Source organism: Leuresthes tenuis, unplaced genomic scaffold, assembly GCF_036924035.1.
Source record: "Leuresthes tenuis unplaced genomic scaffold, fLeuTen1.0.hap1 SCAF_15, whole genome shotgun sequence".
Taxonomy (NCBI): Eukaryota; Metazoa; Chordata; class Actinopteri; order Atheriniformes; family Atherinopsidae; genus Leuresthes; species Leuresthes tenuis.
This window is the reverse complement of record NW_027325369.1, coordinates 24,070,497-24,085,969: the sequence shown is the minus strand read 5'-3', so window position 1 is coordinate 24,085,969 and position 15,473 is coordinate 24,070,497. Positions and strand designations below refer to the sequence as shown.

At 39.0% G+C, this 15,473-nt stretch overlaps 1 protein-coding gene across 2 annotated transcripts in view; it reads right to left on the bottom strand.

Moving 5' to 3' along the window:
- The window catches only part of LOC140269973 (latent-transforming growth factor beta-binding protein 2-like), an 84,017-nt gene extending 82,415 nt beyond the window's left edge, over window positions 1–1,602 (bottom strand). For both annotated transcript variants that reach the window (XM_072365022.1, XM_072365023.1), the window contains exon 1: window positions 764–1,602. In XM_072365022.1, coding sequence (XP_072221123.1) covers window positions 764–1,218 — 455 coding nt within the window. In that variant the 5' untranslated portion in view covers window positions 1,219–1,602. The remainder of the gene's footprint in view (window positions 1–763) is intronic.
- Window positions 1,603–15,473: the final 13,871 nt, after the last annotated feature.

Here is a 15,473-nt window from a genome sequence, read left to right as displayed (position 1 = left end):
CCAATGGAGCAAACAGGACTGGATACACGAGGCTTCATTTAACAAAAAGAAAAGACCTCTAATATGGAAACAACCCATCGTGCTGTTTAGAGTTAGACAGAGACAAAAAAAAAGGACACAACTGAGAAACAGGTGTTTCTGATCACTATGCAAATTTGCTAATATTCAAGAAAAAACGTTCTGGTTGAGCCACCATAATACACGGCCAAAGGGAACAGCACAACACTGGGGCACACACAGTGAAGTAATGCAGCTATTCTGCGTCTGCAACGTAAACATACTGTAATGTACAGAAATAAGAGAGCAATGATGCCATGTAAAACAGTTCAAACACAGTTCATCCATTCATATGTACATTTGCTGCTTATTAAGTTTGCAGTATCAGCCCCATAATCAGCACAATGTTTAACCTCAGTTATCATTCCATGTCCTGCCATGACCCTCATAACAAAACACAGTGTCCACATTATTGCATTTCACATTCATCTGGCTTTGTGGATGACAAGTTAATGTAGTATACACAGAGAAGCTTACAGCTCTTGTTAAATCATCCACTGGTTTTCCTTACAGGAAGAAAGATTCCGCTAAAGCCACCACCACATTACAGTAAACCACATGGACTCATGTTGGCTACAGTAAAATAGGTCAAACAAATCCCTCCAAAACTGCTGCTGCTGGGCTGAGCTGGGCTGGCTGGAAGAGTTTGACAAAGGAGAGAAAAACATTTATTTTTGAGTATGGATCACTTGACTGTCACTCTTACCCAACTAGTCGCCTGGTGCTGGCAGAGCTGGGCTTGCTGCTCTGCCTGCGGTTCAGTCTGGACCTTTGATGGTGGCTCTCCGGGTGTCTGGGGCTGCGCTGCGCTGACACAGGGTCCTCCCGAGGGGCGTCAGCAGCGTGAGGCGGACCTGCTTTGGATATGTGCCTGTGGTCCTCTTGATTTGATGCTCCCCTCGGCACACGGACAAGGGTTCCAGGCTGGCTGGTCCCGTGAGAAGTTTCACTGGAAGTTTTCGAGGATGCACCGTCTTGCGGTCCTCTTGACGAGTGACCTGGACTGATCCCCCGGGACTGTTGCTGGTCCCGCAACACATGGCCTGCCCCAGCACCCTCATTCTTCCCACCTGTTGTCTCCTTGTGACTGTCACCAACCCGCATGAGCGCAAGAGTTAAAACAACCAGAAGAGCAAATCCTGCACGCTCCATTTTGGACATTTAAAGTTTTGAAACTACCGCGTAAAAGGGCAGATCGCTTTACAGTTTTATGAAGAGCCACTGAAATATGAGAAAATGTTAAAAACTCGATTAGTCTAGACGAGCTCAGAAAGACTGCATCCTCTCCCAAGAATGAAAGAAGCCTGGATACCTCCTCATAATGCCCAGGTAAGACTGACGCAGAATGTCCTCAGGTTGTAAAATGACTACTTAATCTCTGTCAAAAAAATTGAAAAACTATCAAGTTATTTTAGGCAAACATCATTGCATCTGTTTTAGTTTATGTTTAACAAGAGAAGTGGCGCAAACAGAGCAGCGCGCTGGTTACAGGGCTGCTGAAGCTGTGCTCCAAGTGAGAGAGTTTGAATTGTGCTCCCATGAATATCACCACCTCCTTGGATCTGAAGTCACTGGGAATTTTTGTAGCGATTGCATGCGCTTTGCTGGAAGAAACACCCCCTTGTCGACTACATTGTTGCTTCGACATACAGCACGGCTCGGTCCATGTGGCCACACGCACTTTCTCTGCCAAGTTACGCGACGATACTTTTTTCTTTTTTTTCTTAAACTGTGGCTCTTTTTAGCACAGTTGGACCTACTAAGGGTATGCATGCAGCTGCGTTGATAATCACTGTCAATGTGTATTTGAACTGACAGACTATTACAACGTTATAAAAATTAAGATTGCCAAAACTTCCAGATGTTTTCCTGCAACCGTTCCAATAAGAGCGCTGGGTTAATTCAAGTTAGGAACTTTATTTTATGATTATTTCAATTAACTTAGTGTACTCTGATTATTTTATGGTCTTATAAACTGTCAGGACATTCTGTAAAGCAGAATAAAAGTTCATTTACAATGGAGCCCCTCAGCTTTTAGAGATTTTACATGAAATGTGCCTTCTGAGGCGCATACTGTATTTTGGAAGCTAGCAGTTCAAATTCAAACCTGAAACCTTGGAAAACTGGTCAAGTTATGTAACAGATCCCATTCACCTCTCCTCTCAACCCATGCTGCATCATCACTTTCCCTCTGACTGTCTGGAAACAACACATTTCTCTTCTCCCTGAAGATCTTAAGCAACCCAAAGACAGTTGGCACACTCTCTTCATTCAGACCACAAAGATGAGTGGTCCCTAAGCACTATTTCCTATCACTCACAGATCTGCCAGTCCAAACACACTGTAGATTGTGGTCTTCCCATTCACCATTCATAGATAGAAGCTGAGACTTCTATAAAGTGACTATTAAAGATTATATATATATATATATATATAGATATCTAGATATCTATATATAGATATGACTTATTTTTGCAGCCAGCTTCCACCATGGGAAATCTAATTAAAGAAGAAGGCTGTGTTTGTCTTATGACTGTCCAGCAGTCCCCACCCCCAAGATTTGCTGCCTTCCTGCCTGGTGCCGGTGGCACTTCGGAAACTGATTGTGGTCAGTTGACCCTAAAATCCGTGGATGACCAAAACATGTACAAACTTTCACTCAGTGTCTTAATCTGTTTTTGTTCCATTTTATACACCTTGTATGTTATAGAGCTGAGAATCCAAACCTTTGTGGCTGGTGTAACAGCCTTTCCAAACGCAAATGCCCACATGTTCCTGCCAGGTTCATTTCGATTGACTTTTGATTAGATGTTTGTGTAATATTTGATACCATGTAAAAACAGATGCTGTTTGCATTTGGATTGGCAGAAAAATGATGCAATCTAATACAACAGCCTGGCAACAAGTTTAATAGTAACTGCTGTCACAGAGTTTTTTCTATTTGTTGAGTATCAAACTCTTTAAGAGGGGCGTGGACTCCCTTGTATTGTCTGTTCAAGGAATGTAGTTTGTGGCACTGTTGGACTGAATTGCATTCTTCTTTAATGCCAGTGTATTATACTGATGAGTGCCTCTATATCACTGAATATATAGAAAAAACAATGCAACCCTCTGCGTAAAGCAGTTTATTCAAACAGGAACACAAAATCACAAGTTTTAGAGAGTTTGGTGGTAAATTACAACCAAACATCCTTGCCACTATTTCAGTCCCATTTATTAGTTTTAAAATCTCTTTCAACTATTCATTGATTTATGTTCAGCATCTTAAAATCTGATATTCCAAAAGTGAAAACATTTTTTGAAATAAGATAAGACTGAAAACCTAACAATAAGAGGGACATTCGGCAGAATGAAGCCAACCCGGATTCTTATGTTGTTCAGAGCCAGATATGACACTCAGGGTTGCAGATACCACAGCAGTCATAATGATCACAAGAAGGCACCAGATACATCTGTGTTTTTCTATCACATTTCCCATCACAGTTACCATTATTTATAGTATATCACCTAGACAAACAGCTTATCCAATAACTAGCATGCCAATGTTATAGTTTAACCTCCTATATAGAGCCATGCTCCCCATAAGAGGACATGTTTTTTTCTCAAAAAGTACTTCCTATTCAAAGTGAATGTTTAGGTTTTATATTTCATCATATGTCATCAGTTTTATCATACTCATTCCAAATAGCTGGAGATATTAAAAATGCAAACAAATAATCAAAGTTCATGTCTTCAAAGGCAAATGATGACTTCTTTAAGGGCAACAGCCTAAATTTGTGAGCTTCCAGTGTTGTAGCATACTGCAACATAGGGGATTACTTATACCTTTCTCAAGGCTTCTTGTTTCATGTGTCATCATTCTTGGAATACAGAAATATATGTAAAAAAAAGCCAATAAAAAGCTAAATGGTCATGAGACAAAAGCAGGCTGTTTCAAGGTTTCTTTTCTCAGCTTGACAGCTTTTAGTAGTGTTTGTGTTTATGTAACCACGGCCACTCAAACATGATTGGTCAATAATACTCAGGCTATATAAACTAGAAAGCTTCCAATATCAGTAATCGTGTCCTTTGTCTTCATATTGTGCATATTCGTTTGCTGTCTATCCATTACAGTTATTAGCTAGACTATTGATTCCAGGCCTTTAGCTAAAGATTAAAAATATGCATCTATTTATTTTTGCCAAATTAACTATCACATTTAGTTTACAAATATCAGCTCTTCTGGAGTTTTTTACATGTAATGTTGAGAAATATAATGTAATATAATGCAATGCAGAACCTTAGAGAACCACTGGGTGTAGCGGCAGAACAGCTGAATCTCAGCCTAAAACAAATTGAATGAATCAGTCTTGACTCTGAACCTATCCTTTTATTTGTGGGAATATGTCTTGTGATTCATAGTGATATAATTGGAGTGGGAAATTCCAGAAGTTTGCTCGTTTTTAATTGCAATTCAGGGACTCACATGCACAAACATGCGCGTGTGGCTGGACTTGACTGGCTTACAACACACCACTGTATCTTCAGCAAATAGTAGTTCTCTGCCATATCAAGGTTCAAATATATGAAGCAAGACTCCTGTGGCACAATTAGTCCTGGTTGGGAAGCACTAATGATCTGCGGAGCAGCAATTCATGTTATAAGAATGGGCTTTAACGTAATCCCAGTTGATAGAATTTCCAGCATCTGGAGGAACTCAAGAATAAATACCAGGAGGATGTCTCTGGCTATGACCAACGCTTCCACACAAAGACTCTTTTGAAAGCTCTGGCATGACAACCAAGCCACTCCTATCATCATTCAAATATAACTGCATTACAACACGCTGCTTCTTGCTAAGCACAGGACCATATAATGACAATAACAAAATCCAAGTCTTGTAATTGCTGCAAACAGCGCAAATGTGAGTGTGTGTTTAAGGAAAAGAAGAAGAAAAAAGAGCTCAGCATGGATTTGATTTGTCTTCATACCAATGTATTTATGTGCTCTGCTGTCCGGACAGATTGTAGTTTGTAGTGTGAAGCTGGTACAACCTCTGCATGCCTACCTGTCAGTGTTAATGTCACATTTACATCCATTCTGTTGGGAATGACTGCCTTGTCACCGTTGAGCGGGTGATGGGTCGGAGTTCAAGTGTACCCATTAGTAAGCCAAACAGTATCATTACACCCAGAGTGTAGGGCTCCCATTATTAGAAAGCATCAACTGTGTATTTTTAGCCCCACCACCAGAATTTTAAGTGATCCATGTGAATCGGTCTCTGTGATGACTTTCAATGGAGAGCACCAACAAGGAATGTCAATCTCTTCGTTACCTTTTGCTTTTTGTATCAAAGCCTTAAGCTCTCCTTTCTTTTTGCCCTGGAGCTAACAGAATACTGACATTGTTCAGACTGGGCTGGGGGAAAATGTGGAAAAAGGAGGTGCGCTTGGCAGAGAAACACTTTGTTAAAGTTGAAGTTATGTGTTTTATTAATGTGAGTTTTTTTTTTTTTCATTGAACATGACAGCTTTTCCATTGAAGGAATGTCACAGAAAACTTCCATCATGCTTCATAACAGGCTGATCAGTGTACATATAACAGGCATTCTCATAATAAGAGAAAACAGTTAAGGAGGGAGCAAGACAAATTTGATACTCTTAGGCCAATCACTACAGGATCTCTTCCAGCTTGAATGAATGAAGTGCTGTCATCTCGCTTACAGAAGTAGGTCACATGGGTGTTATTCAACGCAACATTTAGACTTTGCCTTTCTTGATGTTCTTGCTTGTCTGTTTTCATATGAACATTTCAAGCACAGCCTTGAAAAACTACACTCACTGTGTGTTCTTTCTGGAGAGCACACTGTAAATGCAAACCATTCTCAGCATCGTTAGACAAGAGACTAAGAAAAAAAAGTCTATCATCCTCATCTACACTGTCAAAACCGTGGAGCAATCCAGAAACTTGTTAAAAATGGCTATTGGCTAAGTTTCTGATGCATGTCATAGCACAGGCGATATATCCACCCTGCATTACTTCACAGCAGAGTGATCCGCTCACTCATTGATGGCTGTGAGTTGTAAGTTAGCAAAGGCTTTTATCTGCCTGGAATGATGAAAATTGTAACAAAGATTAAGATTAAGTACTTCCTTTAAACAAATTATACTTTTGCCACTTCCGCCCCCTCTGAAATGTCTCAACAGAGAACAAATGGTTTTGACTTTGACACAGAAATCATTACCTATATGTAAAATTGTAGGATTTAGAGAGACTACAAGCACTATGCAGGGGGAAGACAACAACAGCTTCATTTTCCACTGGCTCATAAACCCTCGTTGAGAGTTGAACTAAATAGTTCTGGACCTTAAATGTTTGTGTGGATTCTGGTTCCAGAAAACTTTAAAAGAATATGGACCAAAAAGATGGTGAGGTTCCCCTGATTCAGTATTGAGACTAAAAGTGTTGTCTAAATGATTGATCTTTATGAGGGTTGATTAGAATCATTTTTGTTATCTGAAATGTGATTCAGGGATTAGCATGATGATATATTTGGGGATCAAAGCACCAACCATCCAATTGGAATAATTTTTTTAAAGTACAGTTTGTTGGACAAATGGTGTATAGGACAGGATAGCAAGTCTAAGTAAGTCTACATCAAGTATGGATAGAGGAAGATTCCTTTGAAGATGTTTGAATTTACAGTTTTAGTGTATTGTTTGTAGGCTGGTTCACATTGCCTTAAGATCCATGGAGGAGTCCTCTAACTCTTTAAGTTTGATTTAAAAGTGTCTCTGATGAACAGTGTGCATAACTGATGTCACACTTTTGCATGATAAATGCCTCTGGAGCAGATTCAAAGGGTGGATTGTGTGTTGGCAGCCAATTGGATTAAATAAAAACTTGCGCCGACCTTCTGATCGCATACATTTTCCAAAGATGTTGGGTCTTCTTGTCATCAGCCAGATGTGACCGAAAACATTCAGATTCAACTCGTTAACAGCATAAATCATCACTTGCAGATTTGTGTGGATAAGGGTGGGATAGAGTGTCCTCTCACACACAAAAAGTTGGAAAGGTATAGAAAATGCAAATCAAAAACAAAAAACTATTCTTACGTTTAACTTTTTTTTCATTGCAGAAAATATTAATTCAAGCTATTTTATGTTTTGCATTGTCAGCTAATATATAACAATTTTTGCATTTCAGACCTGCAACATATTCCAAAACAAAGTTAGCGTGGGAGCAATTTGGGGCATATAAGGAGGTAAGAAAAAATGATAATACTGTAATTGTAAACAGCTGTTGTTAAGAAGTGACTTTGATTATGATTTATTACACAAAGAAGGAAAAAAAAGCTGTATTTGCAAAAGTCTGAGTCTCTGAAGAGCAGAGGATCTCCAGTTAGTCAACAAATGTGTAAAATAAAATGTTGAACTGTTTGAAATTCATGTTCCTCAAAGAAAGATTGAAAGGATTTGCATACATTTCCCCTGAGAGCATAATATAATTCAATGACTTAAGGAACCTGGAGGAATTTCAGTATGGAAATGGAAATGGTTCAAGCCCAATTTGGACAGCACACCACATCAACAGCAACATCAACAGCACTGCATCAAGATCCGTCATCCATCAATAGCTGATGTAGCAACACAGACAAGGGACTACTGTAAGGGAACATTTTTCAAGCACTACAATATGCAGTTACACTCACAAATGACACTTTAAATTTTGCTGTGTTAAAAACAATATGTTATGTTAACCTTGTCCATCGACTTGTCTGGGCTTAAAGCCATCCAGGATAGATCACCACACAATGGAAACATGTATTATGGTCAGACATATCAGCATTCCGCAAATTTTTGGGAAAAAATTGACAGTACATTCTCTGTACTAAAGATGAAAAGGACCATTCATATTGTTAGACTGTCATTAACAAAACTAAAACCCAGCCTCTGTGATGGTAGGGGGTCGTAATGCTCATTGCAAAAGTAATTTACACTTCTGTGATAGCAGCATTGTAGCAGAAAAGTACACAGCAACATAAGTCAGATGTGACAATAATCCTATACTGTTGTACACTACAAGACATGTTCACAGGAAGAATGAGACAAAATAACACATAAAACTTTTCAGCTAATGGAATACTTAAAAGTGATGGAAACATTGCAAAGTGGTTAAAAAAACTGCACTTTTTTTGGAATGTATTGTAGACATGAAAAATAGATGAGTGTGGACAAGAAAAAAACATTTCATAAAAGAAATCATTAAATATACTGAGTTCATTATGTCACTCTTTTTTCCCTCTTTTCAATTTTCCATAACATCACAACTTTTTCTGGTTTGGAGATGTTAGTTCTGAGTATTCAGATCGTATAATCAAAGGCAGAGAGAAGAGTTAATGTGTAATCAGTCAAACTTGTTTTTCAACAGTTTTCTTCTGCTTTCTCCCTGTTTTTCTCTCTCCTCCCTTTCAATTTTCCTGGCCTCTAACCATGGGTCCGGTGGGCCTCTCCAGCCACTGGCCCATGCATCAGGCGCTCCACTGCTCCTGGTCTTCATGGCAGTGACCTGGCTCTGACACAAGGTGATCACTGGACCTGCTCAGCTGCTTTTTTGTCCTGACAGGGTGGTAGATGGATGTGAGCCTCACAGCTTCAGTCCCCGTTGATACTCTTTCACGGTGTCTCCACCGACCGACCATGGAAAATTAAGGTCAAGCATTTTCCACATTAGCAGCTTTACCAGGAGGTTAGAAATGGATATCTGCTGCAATTACCCCTTATTCGCCCCAACTACCACAGAGGAACAAACTACTCCCCACACTTCACCCAAAGCTGATGGCTATTCTCAACACATTTTCATAACAAACGAACACAGTGACGCAGAGGCAGCATTAGACGAGGTATTTTATAAATTGGGGCAAAGGCGAGACAGTCACCTCTGAGTTCATGCCAACTCTCTGGCACCAATCTGATTCCCAAGTAATCTAAATCCAGAGTGTGCAGTTTTCACACATAAGATCAATCTGCTCAAATGTAAAAAAGTACTATTTTTAAACTTTTTATACCATTAAGGACAAGTTGAGGCTGAGATTTTTGTAAGGCAGCACCTTTTAAAAAACATCCTTTCTTCTTGAGACCAAGAATGCAAAACATCACAGACGGGCAGTATTATGTATTTTGTGTAATATAAAAAATGCCTTGTTTTTCTCAAAAATTATTCTGAGGGAACAGAAACCGAAAGCAATTTATTATTTCATCACTAAACTGCCCACTCAACAGTCTGCCCACACACACCACCAAAAGCTAAATTGTCAGTTGTTTTGTTCTTAGCCTGCAGCCTGAGTAAGCCTGAGTAAGTCAGGTTATGGTCTGTTTACGTTTTCTGCTGGGAATGGATGAAGTATACAGCCTGTTTGGTGGCTGACTCACAGATGACACGTGCCTTCCAGACTCCAACATGACAGCACATCAGTTTGGTACGAAGCTGAGGTATGAGCCAAAATAATTCCTGTCTGTGTTTTCATGTTTTTTTCACCACAATGTAGCACTCATGTAATGTTCATTTTTGCTGACTGCTGGTCCCACTCCATAGGCCTCATGCTCAGTTAGCTGCAAGCAGAGAATCATGTGCTCTCTTCAGCAACAGTTAGAAAGAAAAATCTTCTTCACTGCCCCCAATTAACAGTGAAGGTCGAGCGCCAGAAAGTTATGATGCGATTTAACCCCCTGCATGTGGTCAATTTGACCTGAATAGCCTCCTATTAAGCATGATAAATTTGTTATTTTTCAATCCATTAAACCATTTGCCTATAGTCCATTTAGTCAGAACAAGTGCAATGGCCTGCTATAACCTGCCTTCTGTGTACCACGAACAATCCTCAAAGAAAAGAGGGGGGTTTGTGACACAACAATTAGCTGAGGTTACTTCAAAGTGCTTTCTGCCACAGTCTTTCACTGAAAATGAATCACCAGCATTGGGTGGGCATCTCCAGTGTGAGGGTCAATAGGGTAACATTAACAGCAGCATTCAACAGGGGCTAAACTTCTGTTCATCAATGAAACCTTGTTATGAGCATGCGATCCATGAGGATGGACAGAGGGAAAGAAGAAGAAGTAGTGTGAGGTTTAGGGTGGAACCCTGTCTGACTGCGCTGACCTGTCTGCAGGAGCCCTCCGGGCAGACAGAAACCGAGGCCTCCGACAGATGTTTGGGAAAAGTGCTCCATTCATCATGGCATTTTTGTTGGAATGTCTTTGAAGTGCTTTGAAATTTCTTGTAACATTTGTCAAATGCAGAAGCAGAGAGGTTCAGTAAAGAAAGAAAGAGATAGACAGACAGACAGACAGACAGACAGACAGACAGACAGACAGATAGATAGATAGATAGATAGATAGATAGATAGATAGATAGATAGATAGATAGATAGATAGATAGATAGATAGATAGATAGATAGATAGATAGATAGATAGATAGATAGATAGATAGATAGATAGATAGATAGATAGATAGATAGATAGATAGATAGATAGATAGATAGATAGATAGATAGATAGATAGATAGATAGATAGATAGATAGATAGATAGATAGATAGATAGATAGATAGATAGATAGATAGATAGATAGATAGATAGATAGATAGATAGATAGATAGATAGATAGATAGATAGATAGATAGATAGATAGATAGATAGATAGATAGATAGATAGATAGATAGATAGATAGATAGATAGATAGATAGATAGATAGATAGATAGATAGATAGATAGATAGATAGATAGATAGATAGATAGACAGACAGACAGACAGACATGTAGGCTTTAGTTGTTGGATGTCTACCGCCCAGCTCGTAAATCACACCCCAGCTTTGGGCTGGACTTGTTATTGGACAACTTCGTTTACAATCACACATTCACCACATTCGCTTTGTCCAGAGTTCTCCTGCATACACATAAATTGGCATCTTGGAGTGTGAAGTCATGATGTGGTTGCAAGATCTCAGTCAGCTCATATGGAAGTGCTTTTTCCTCCCACTCTCCTATGTCGCCACAGTGGGATTGAACTCACCTGAGGCAAAGATGACAGTGACAAAACTATACAAAACACCTCTCCACATTAACTTGTTAAATCAACTTGCGCAAAAAGAAAACACCAAGGAACAAGCAGAGAGTTTATCCACTGGACTGTCTTTTGTTAACATTCCAGTTCATTGTAATGTAAAAGTATTCATATGACTCTACCCTTGCTACCGGTACAGCTGAGTTTTATACCGGGTGCTCAGTAGGGAGCAGGAAGAGAGGCCCCATGCATCCAGAGCCCCGTCTCCTGAGCAGCACTAAGCACTCAGCAGGCTTCAAGGGCAAATGTTCATTAGGGAGCCAAGTTTTAATAAGCCTGCAGACAGACATGCTGCTAAACAGCTTCCAGTGCCAGAAGAGGTGAGTTTACTTATCCTGCTGATCCTCATGACTTTGCATGGCATCATGAGCAACACATCCAAGTAGTACATGTCCCAGTGGTCATCTATACTGTACATTATTTATCATCAGGCCAGGGAATAAAGTATGTTACATGTGCTAGACACTTTGTGAGTGGACATTTTCTTGGATGTGCGTATCTGAACTGAATTACTTTCCTACAGGTGGCAGTTGCTAAGAAAGAAGAGGCAATGTAACAGTTTTGAAATACTGTTATACAAGTGAAACTCCTGTTGCTCAAACTTTTTTTTAAAGAAAATATTTGGTAGTTATCTATAACTAAAACAGCTTTGGACACTGCAAAAGTTGAATAAGAGAACCCATCTCTCATTAATGTCCGGTAAAAAGCTACATTTACACAAACACCTACAAATATTCCTCAACACCCAGTTCAAATGATCTGTTAGAACATACAACATACTATTTACAGCGAAAATAAGTACTGTGGCTAGACTGACTTAGAGCTTTTTTGCTGTTGAACATTGTATTCCCTTGGCACTTAACAGTCATCCTTTTATGGACTTTTTTACCTATAAATTTTGTGTATTAGGGGAGAAATAAATTTTTAACATCTCACAGCTTGCGCAAGTCCAAAGCGAACATTTTGAGAGACCTAACTTTAATGCTTTTTAACTTCCTTTCTCTCATTGATCTGCCTGAGTGGAAGTCAACATATCCATCAACATGTCTTTTGGATCCCATACCAACTCCACTGATTAAGGATGTTGTTCCTCTCATCATCACTTCTGTTTTTGATCAAATCAATCAGTCTCTTTTAATAGGCTATGTACCACTGGTCTTTAAGCTAACTTTAATCAAGCCACTGTTAAAAAAGTCTCCTCTCCAGCTTGACATTTTATTCAAAAATAGACCTACTTCTAACCTTCCTTTTATTTATAGAATTCCTTTAAATATAGTCATATTACAACTTGTAGTCATAAAACAACAACCTATTTGCAGAAGAATGGCTTGTATGATTTGGATTTGGTCTGGATTTGGAGTTCACCGTAGTCCTGAAACTGGACTAATTAAAGTTACTTGTTGCTTCTGACAGTGGTCTTGTGTCCATAGTGGCTCAGTTAAATCCCAGGGCTGTTTTTGATACAAATAACTATAATATCTTATTAAAAAAGACTTGAAAGTTTAATTGAGATCTAGGGTACTTCTCTGGACTGGTTTTAGTTGTACATATTAATTATGTGTCCTCCACATGTAGTGGAGTTGTTTATGGTGTTCCACAAGGTTCTACTTTGGCACCCTGTAAAGTTTGTAATTGAATTTTAAATACTTCTCATCACATACAAAAAAGCTTCTAAATCTCTAAAAGATCTCCCTTTTCGCTATGCTGGTCTGCTGGTCTATGCTGATATTGTCTAAATTTTGCTTTTGCTCTGTAAAGCACTTAGGGTTAAACATGTGCTTGAAAGATTGTTTGGTTTTCTCTGACAAATGTTAAGGTGTGAAACACCAGTAATATGAAATGTATGAATACACAAGAGTATATCAAAGTTGTACTTTAGGATTCTGTCATTAGAGTGGTTTGACTTAATAACTGATCCAGAGTTGTTTCTGTAGACCTGAGGTGCTCTCTTTGTAGAACGAACACCCAGCCTCCTTTCTCCATGGACCATCTTGGCACGGTTAAGATCAGTGTTTATTTAAGGAAGAGGTAAATTACTACATGAGCAAAACAGAATGACAGCTCTGTAGAAAAATACATGATGACAGCAGTAACAATTAGGCTGTTAACAAAATGCCAAAGTCATAAAACTGTCGTTCAACTGTTTCTACTTAACTGCAGATAAGATAAGGAATAATATGATATAAAGGGTATGCATGACAGACCTTGATATAAGTCTTTATTCCGTGGGATGTTCAGATACATTTAAAAGCAACTTTGGCTTGATATCTTGCATATTTTGTCCTATACCAGATTTTTCTAAGGTTGTGGGCAAAAGGAGAATGGAAGGGAAGTTTGCACATGTAGCTGATACACACACAACCCAGGGTCTGTTTGTTGTTTCGTAGATTGATCCAGAATATTTTAAGCCTCCTTCTGAGAATAAACACATTCTTTAGTGTTTTAGGAAAGCAGCTAATACAGACACAGTCAACAACATTTTTCACTAAAGGCCTTGCTGATATTAGAGGTTATGATGGTTAAATTCCTATAGTCCCAACTACTGTTTCCCACTGGCTTATTGTTTTCATCTCACCAGTTAATAGTGTGGCAATCACTGCTGTGATCATTTCCAGAGGCTCGACCATCTGTCCACCATTTAGTGTAGAGAACGATCCCATGTTTGCAGAAAGACATCAGATCTATGTATTAGATCACTGCATCATCCCTGAAGATGATGGATAGTGTTGTGTAGGGTCACTTTTTTATTGGTGAATTGATCAAAAAAGGAACTCAGTGTGTATGTCAGTGTGTACGAGACACAAAGTCACATCTGGAAGCAACCTGGGTGCTGTTAATCACAAACCTAAACAGAAAATAGCTCAGTCTCATTGTTGCAAACACCCAGAAACGTATTTAGTTGCATAACAGGCTGTAATACGTCATTTTCAATCTAGGCAAAAGATGGAAAATCAAAGTTTTTTTATATCTGTGGGAGAATAAATTTAGGGTGTCGGTGAGTTGTGAGAAGTGTTAAATGATGTATTTATTACCATGTAAGAGCTTTTTGGTCAATGTCATGTTTATTTTTGCCACAAAAATCTTGCTGTTTCATTCTGTAATGACTATAACAAGATCACAGATTAATTCAATAGATGGAAAACATCTCAACCGCAGTCCACGGACAATGTTGGATATCTGACGGAATTTGTAAGTCCTTGTGGAGCTGTTGGCTCATTGTGCAAACAGCTTTGAAACAATGACAGCGGTTTGGAATGGATTATTTAAAAAGTGGGAGGATTCCATCAGGTCTGTGTAAAATGTTGACAAACTGGCAAGGGTGATGCTGGGAAAGAAACAGTGAATGTGGGGAAATCCATCTTAACAGCTTATCTGACTGATTACAATGACAGTTCAATGGAAGAGGATATGATGATTATAAATTTTTGTGCATGTTCAAAAGATTTCACATCCTGGACAGTGACATTTGTGGGCTTGTATCCCTCCTTTTTAGCTTTGTCCAAACAAAAACGTTCAATCACAAGAATGCCAGCGTCTTTCTACTCTGTCAATCAGACGGGAATATGTTCTTTGACTGACCTCATGCAGCCTTTTCACTATAACAGACTGTCTCTCTTGGAAAAAGTTTCTCTTTATAGAATCAGTTGCATTTTTGTTCCCGTTCATTTAAAGCATGAATGCATTCTTTGTTTTAGCATCACATGACCCTCCTCTTGGAGAAAAAAACTCTCCTGCTTATAGCACAAAATACACGTGATTGCTATCTTTGACAATGCTCAAAATAATCACAGAAGTCTTGGAAATAGGTTCTGACACTGAGGTGTGTTTGTTTCATTTTTCATATGTGTTCTATAGCTGAAAATCTAAATTTGCTAAGATACTTTTATACCTGATATTCTTGATATGGCATTGTGATGGCCCTTTAATGGGGCTGCTCTACAAAGCTTTGTATAATTGGTCACAATTGAAAGAAAGACTATACAGGTAGCTCCCTGCACAGCTCACACTAAGAGCAAAGCAAACACTTGCTGTTATGTCCACGGCCTCTCTTATGTTCCTACAAGTTTTCAGCCTTTAATGTCTGCCCCAAAGTGCCCTGGATGATATCCTTTGCTTCCCATTGGATGCTGTCACCCTTAAACAGGAAGAGACTCCCTTTATGACCTACTACACAATCACAGAGGGCAGAAAAAGGCCTGGATGACTTACATAATTTCCTCTTCAGGCTGTGTTGCACGTGGAATCTGATAATAACTTTCTTAAAAGCGTCACTATACTTATTCACCGTGATTGCATACATTAAATCTAAATT